This window comes from Buceros rhinoceros, unplaced genomic scaffold (genome assembly GCF_000710305.1).
Source record: "Buceros rhinoceros silvestris isolate BGI_N320 unplaced genomic scaffold, ASM71030v1 scaffold40581, whole genome shotgun sequence".
In the NCBI taxonomy this organism is placed as follows: Eukaryota; Metazoa; Chordata; class Aves; order Bucerotiformes; family Bucerotidae; genus Buceros; species Buceros rhinoceros.
In genome coordinates, this window is record NW_010395731.1 from 2,462 (window position 1) to 9,558 (window position 7,097).

The 7,097-nt window shown below is 50.5% G+C and overlaps 1 protein-coding gene across 1 annotated transcript in view; it reads right to left on the reverse strand.

The window, feature by feature from the left end:
• FAF2 (Fas associated factor family member 2) overlaps window positions 1–7,097 on the reverse strand; it is an 8,778-nt gene that overhangs the window by 591 nt on the left and 1,090 nt on the right. Inside the window, exons 3-9 of the mRNA XM_010145628.1 lie at window positions 6,786–6,862; window positions 5,545–5,683; window positions 4,172–4,257; window positions 4,000–4,091; window positions 1,862–2,039; window positions 829–1,000; window positions 496–639 (exon numbers count right to left, since the gene is read on the reverse strand). Coding sequence (XP_010143930.1) covers window positions 496–639; window positions 829–1,000; window positions 1,862–2,039; window positions 4,000–4,091; window positions 4,172–4,257; window positions 5,545–5,683; window positions 6,786–6,862 — 888 coding nt within the window. The remainder of the gene's footprint in view (window positions 1–495; window positions 640–828; window positions 1,001–1,861; window positions 2,040–3,999; window positions 4,092–4,171; window positions 4,258–5,544; window positions 5,684–6,785; window positions 6,863–7,097) is intronic.

The following is a 7,097-nucleotide window of genomic DNA, read 5'->3' on the forward strand; positions in this document are numbered from 1 at the left end:
AGTCGTGGATCCCCGGGGGGAAAAAAAAAAAAAAAGCACAGGAATACCCCCCAGCGGGGGTAGCAGCAACACAGCAGACACAGCATTTCACGGGGGAAGTACCAGAGTCGCACCATCACTGCTTTGTTAGAGCCCCGACAGCCATGTCCTCAGCACACACAAGACCAGGCTGGTCAGAGAGCACCTGGGCAGCTCAGACACTGCTGCTGCCTCTTCCTACACCAATATTTAATGAGGAGCAACAAGAGTCTCAGCTTTTCAGAGAGGGGGAAAAAAAAAAAGTTTCTTCCCTTGTTTCCTCTAATCTCTCTCTTCCATGATGATGGGACCAGGCTCCGTGACACCCTGCTCACCCAGGAGCAACTCCGCACTGAGGCTCTCTGCAAAGGTCACCCCTGGGCAAAGTCCAAGGGAACCCAAGCTTTGCTGAGCTGCCTGCAGGATGTCTGGACCCTCCCTTGCTCAGGAAGCCCGTCAGCACTGCCCCCCACTCACCGTCAGTGACTGTGTGAAGTGGAATCGCCGCTCCACTCTGGAATCATTAGGCAGCTTGAAAATGATCTTAACGCTCTCTGGGTCATCGGGGTGTGGTTCGGGAGGAAGGCATTCGGACTTGCGCTCCTTCTCCTCCTGCAGCGTCTGCAGAGCAACAGGCACGCACTGAGCTGACCTCTCTGCCTGTCCCTTGCTGCGCAGCTGCTCCGGGCTTGGAGGACACTCGAGCCCCAGGCAAGACCAGAAAGCCCTGCCGCAGGCACTGCTCCCGCCCAGCACGAGCATCCATCCCACCGGGCCCAGCAGCCGCTCCACAGGGCGGCCTGCTCTCACCTGCCGCCGCCTCTCCTCTGCTAGCTTCTGCTGCTGCACCTCCTCCTCCTTCTTCTTCTTCCTCTCCCGTTCCTCCTTCTTCTTGCGCTCCTTTTCCTGGTCCGCACGTAAGGATGCCAGATAGGCCTCGTCCTGCTGCTGCCTCAGAACCTGGGTCTGGTTCCTCTCTTCCCTGTGAAGGGGAGCAGGGAGCAGTCAGGGCTCGCAGGCCCCTAGGGAAAGGCACTGGTGGCAGAGCTGAGGACGCAGGTACAGCCTCAGGCTCGTAGGAGACACACCAGGTAATGCCTCCTGTAGAGCACCATGAGCTCCTGCAAGGCAAGCCGAGCCTCCACTGTCCACTGCACACAAACCACCACGTTTGTGGAAATGCCCTAAGTTGAGTGGAAATGAACTGAGCACAAACAACTTCTCACCCACTGCAGCGTGACACCGTGGACAGGCAGCACACATTTCTGCCTCATACTGGAGGCTCTTCAAGTTTCTATCTCCTTCGGGGAATTTGTTGCCCATTTCAGAAACCAGAGGCATCAAAACGTATTACTGGGTGTCCCCCCCAGAGACTGTGGGGCAGAGAGAGGCAGACAGAAGGTGGCATCCTACTTCAGACACTGCCTGCGAGTTCCTCGAGTTACCAGGGACTGGAGCTCGTGCTAGCAAGGCGCTACTAGGAGCGCAGTGGGCATTCAGCCAGCAGCACTTGCTCAGCGGCCTGCTGCGGCTGCCAGCTCTCCCCCTGCAATGCTTCTGACCCCTCCTGGCCCCTAACTGGGAGCTAAGGGGAACAGCAGAGCACTCTCAGCCACCTTTTGGCAGTGGGCCTGCATGGGCCACGCATCCAACTCGCTGGCCATAGGGCAGCCAGGATTTATGGACCAGTGATGCCACCGGGAAGAGGAGCGCCTGCGGGCTGTGTGACAGAACAGGAGATGCTGAGCTACCTGCCTACATATGGTGTCTGGAGGCAGGAAGGGGGCAGAGCAGCGCCTGCCCCCACAAAGTCTGCACTACTGGCGCTCAGGTGCCATCATACCTTTCCAGACGTTCAGATAGCAGGTACGTCTGGTTGGCATCCATGATGAATATCAGCTGATTAATGAGGTCATCCGCCTGGATGAGGCCTTCTAGCCGCCCAACTACTGTCATTCTGCGATCCTTCAGCATAATCACGGCCAGGAATGGGTACGTGTTCTCTCGCAGAGCCTGGGAGACTGGCAAAGAGGCACAAGCATCACCATAACCGCCCCATCCAGAAGGGTCAGCGAGGGAAAGCATTTGTGCTGTACCCATCACCAAGGGCCTAGGAAAGCAGCTTCCACAGGACAGCTTTCCAGGACAGAAAAGGCCTCAGGCTCCATTTTGTCAAACTAAACCCTCTAAATTAGTGAAGGGAGGAAGTGGCTCGGAGCATAGAGACTGAGGGGAAAAAACAAGCCTTCAGATAACCAAAATGGTTCTTTACTTCAAGCAGGAAGGAAGTAAGTTGCTCTGAATGTCCATTCAGAATGGGACAAAAAGCCCTGAGTTTAACTGCAGGAAGAAAAACACAGGTCAAGCACCAGGAAACACTTGCTAAGGTGATTAAGGACAGCAGGACTCGGGAAGATCCTGCCATGGGGAAGATGGCAGTGCCTGTTGTGGGCGTTTCCAAACAAAACAGAGGCAGGCTCTCTCTTGAGCAGGGAATGGAGCAGATCAGAGGCTTTTAAGTTACTGTTCAACTATGGCTGCTGATCGCCTCCTCCTTAAAAAGCACATGGCATATCATGCAACTTGGAGCCATCATCAACAATGGAGCCCTCCAGGCCAATCAGAGAATCCCATGGATTAAATGAAAACACACAATCTCTTCCAGCTCCGCTTTCTAGGCTGTGACTCCAAATAAGACAGCAGTAAGAGAATGTCCCCTTGAAAAGCCATTCTTTCAAGGAGACCATAGCTGGTGGCTGAACTATGAAGCCAAGGATGACCCAGGTTTAGTACCAGAGCTGCTGGCCTCTCCTGCCATCAGGCAGGAAGGGTCAGAAACACCATGAGGTATGAACGGAACTTTGGAAAAAGGCTCCATTTGCAGCAAAACCCTACCAAAATGTTGGCAGGCCAGGAACCAACAGCTCTGGAAAACAGCACTTAAAAGGACCTCACTGTGGCCTTTCAAGGAGACAGGCTGGGCGTGGAGTTAAGATGCCTGTCTCAAAGGGAAAGAACACACCTAACAAGTCTCTCCTGGCCTTGGGCATAACACAAGCCAGTGTTAAGGGCACAGCTAGTTAGATACTTGTTCCTGCACTCAGTTTAATCCTCTGCACGCACCCCCAGCTCCCACAAACACGCCACCGAAAGCAGCCCAAATGCCCACGAACAAACGGCACAGTGGAGATTAAGAGCAGAAGGTATTTCCTTGTGTCCCATTTCCAGCTGGGATAGAGTTAATTTTCCCCCTAGCAGCCGGTACAATGCTGTGTTTTGGGTTTAGCGTGAGAACATCGCTGATAACACACTGATGTTCTAGCTGTTTGGAAGCAGTGCTTATCCCAAGTTAAGGACTTTTCAGTTTCCCATGCTCTGCCAGCGAGCAGGTGCACAAGGGGCTGGGGGGAGCATGGCCGGGACGGCTGACCCCAACCAGCCAAAGGGATATTCCGTATCGCAGAACGTCAGGCTCAGCACATACACCGGGGGAGCTGGTGGGGGACAGGTTGCTGCTCAGGCATCCATCAGCAGCTGGTGAGCATTGTGCATCACTTGTCTGTCTTGGGGGTTATTTCTCTCCATGCTGTATCACTTTGCATTACAATAATAATCATTATATAGTATTGTTATTATAGTATTTTATTTTAGTTATTAAACCATTCTTATCTCAACCCATGAGTTTTACTTGTTCTCCTCCAATTCTCCTCCCCATCCCACTGGGTGAGGGGAGTGATGAGCAGCTGTATGGTGTTCAGTTGCTGGCTGAGGTTAAACCACAACACACTGGCATCCAAACAGGTCCTCTGGGCATCACACGAAACCCAGCACCTATATCCCTACGCAATCCTGGAATCTCTTGTCTGCTTGCTTGCACAAAAACCAACAGTGTGTTTCAAATACGTAAATTTGTCAAAGGGCATTTGGCTTGTTCCAGAGAGAGGAGGGGGACAGGGTAAAGCCATGGAGAGACGCACTTACCTCTGTATCCCTCTGGTTTATTGGTTGAGCAAGCCCAGAAGAGCATTCTGGTGTTTATGAGGGTGATCACCTCAGGTACACACAGTGTGTTGCTAAGGGATGAAAAGAGATCCTGTGAATCAAACTGCATTTAGAGAGCAAAGATAACTCTTTGGAAAACTCTCCTACCTACCGGCAGAATTCATCTGTGTCTTGGTGGTCATCTCCATGAAGATACACCAACAGGAAGCGCAGCTCCCGCTTGGCATCGTTCAGTGCCTTGGCATAAGAGCAGAGGAGGCGAAGTTACATGCTGTCTAGGCAAGGAGAAAAGGCACCCCCAAGACTCGTGTGACGCAGCTCAGCAACATTTACCCAGGCCACTACTCTGCCACTAGTGTGGTTTAGTGAAGCAGCAGTGGAGGACGGACCTGTCAGACCTTCTGACTGAGCCCTCATGTAAGGGGGGTACAATGGTGCTCTTCCACACTCCTGTCAGGATGTGGCTTTGGGGAAGACTGAACTTGGAGCAAAGCTGGGCAGGCAACGGCCAGACTCAGCTGGCAGAGAAAAGCCCCCCTTCACCCTCAGACTCAGAGGCCAAGGCTGAGCTTTCCACTCTAGCCTGTACAAGGGACAGTCTTCAGACCACACAGAACAAAATCTCTACTTAAGATAACTCAGTAGTGGTGCAGGCCCCAACAAAACAAAAACCAAACAAAAAACAACAACAACAAAACAACAACTTTTAGCATCTACAATGACTGGATTCCACCCACCAAGAGCATTTCTGAAGAAGATCACAGGGTAAGGGCACAATAGGCTCCCTGTTTTACTGGCTCCAAGTTTTGGTACCCTGAGCATTCCGCAGTTAAGACTGAGGGGCCTGGAAGAGCTGTGGAGGCAGTGAGCTCCATTGCTGTGCGGCACAGAGCAGACCCAGGCTCCACGTTCTTCTCTGGCACTCGGGAAGCAGTGCTGATCCAAGGGCCTGCTGGGAGGCACCGCAGGAGGCCCTTCCCCTGTCTAGGCTGAGAGAAGCTGCAGAAGAGGCAGCACACACTGGGAAGCCCCTCTTTTACAGCAAGCACCATCAGCCTGAATCTAACGTGTGGAACTCTCACCTCCCATAGTTTTCTCAGGGGCTCCCCCTCTCTGTTTTGAGGTCCCCCACCAAGTTCTTGAGTTGCATTGTAACACAAGACCAGGCAGTCAATTCCAATTTGGTGAACAGAAGGACAGACCCTGGCATACCATGCTGGTTTATGAAAACAAAGGCAGGACTACAAAGAAGAGCTGTTGGCTCCAGAGCCATACAGACGGTCGAGGAACAGTCAGAACAGCTTTGCTTTCCAACTTTGCAGGCTTGGCATATCACCAAGCCTGGCAGACGCTGGTTTTCCAATACACTTGTTCACTAGCTCTCCATTACCCTGTTAGGGAGTTTGGGGACAAATGCTGAGCTTCTGGATGAAGAGCGATTCTGCCATGTAAGCCCCGACACCGTCTGGCAGAATCCCCACTCTCCATCTCCCCAGGATCTACATACCCACACACGACACTGACCTGGCTGTAAGTTCCCTGGTAGAAGACAGGGTGTATCCTCCCATATTTTTCCTCAAACATATGAATAAATGAAATAATGTCACCCACTGGATCAGTGACTCGACTACGAGGATCAGGGCGTATAAAACGCAGAGCAAACCTAGGAAGGAAGCAAAGGACACTGGAAATTCAGCTTACTGACTCTCTGAAGAACAGGCTTTCTTTTCCACAGACAGTCACTGGTATTCATAAGGAGGAAAAAAGTCACAGCTGAGACCCTTGAACATTAATAATCGCAACCCAAACTGCCACCTGCTCCAGACTGATACCACTGTGACAGAAACCCTCAGCCAAATGTTATCTCACACCAGGTATCAGCAGCTATCTGAACTCTATGTGATGAAGTTTTTACTTCCTCTGAAGCATCAAGCATAAACCACACAAATAGTACGACGCTTGAGGAATTTAGTCAAAGACAGGCTGTTAAAAGCCACACTGTTTTGTCCAGCTAACTTTGAAAACCACACTTCTGCTCTTCCAAGATTAACAATTTTTGTGCAAAGAGAACATTACACAAGGAGTCCAACGAAGACAGAAGAAACAGCCATTCCTCTGAGGCTGAAAAAGCTTAACTGCAAGGCAGATATCAGCAGTGTTTAGTTCTTCTGATGCACAGAAGTTACACTGAACTTTGGAGAAGTCTTTAAGGGGGGAAAAAAAGTAATACAACAGGAGGAACTGCCCACATAATGCAGATGGCAGGACAGGTGGATATTTACCACATTCCAGCATTCCCTTTTCTATCAATGCTGCAAGGAGGCAAGATGAAGCAGCCCTTGGGGACAGTAACAGGAGAAGAGTCAGACACCAAAGGGGAGAAGCAGAGGTGTTTACAGTTTGGGTTTTGCCACATGGCATACAGGGATTGGGTAGGTTAACCTGCAGCCCAGCACAATGGGACACAATTCTGGTCAAGCTGCTTGTCCAAGAACACCAGGCGGTTTGACATCATTTTACATCCCCTTTGTGTGGCACTCAGACTGTAAAGCCACATGGAGTTAGAACCCTGATGAAATATTTCATTTACAGAGATGAAAGATGCTCTTTCTCTGCAATAAGATTTACTTCTTATTAAGCCGTGTAGGAACTTTACAAGGCTACAGATAAAGCCAGCTGAACAAATGGAAAACCTGCTGTTAGATGTGAAGATCCAAGTGACAGAGGTACAGTCAGTGCATAAGTCGGCACAAAAAAGTACTTACCTAAATATATCAAGTAATGTGTAATAGGTAAATCGGAATGGAAGCATTATGAAGTAGTAACCCCATCCTAACAGGCCCTGAAATCACAAACAAAGAATTAGAGCAGTCTCCACTTCAGGAACAGGCCTGCTAAAGCAAAGTGTCCACCAACATCAAGCACACATGGGAGTATCAGTGCTCTAACCACTGCTAAACAGCTCAGCAGTATTTCGTGACTTCGGACACATCAAACCAAATTTAAGTGACTAACAGTTCATTCAGAATCCAACATGACGTGTCTGAGAACTGGTGTCACTGATTATTCAAGCAGGA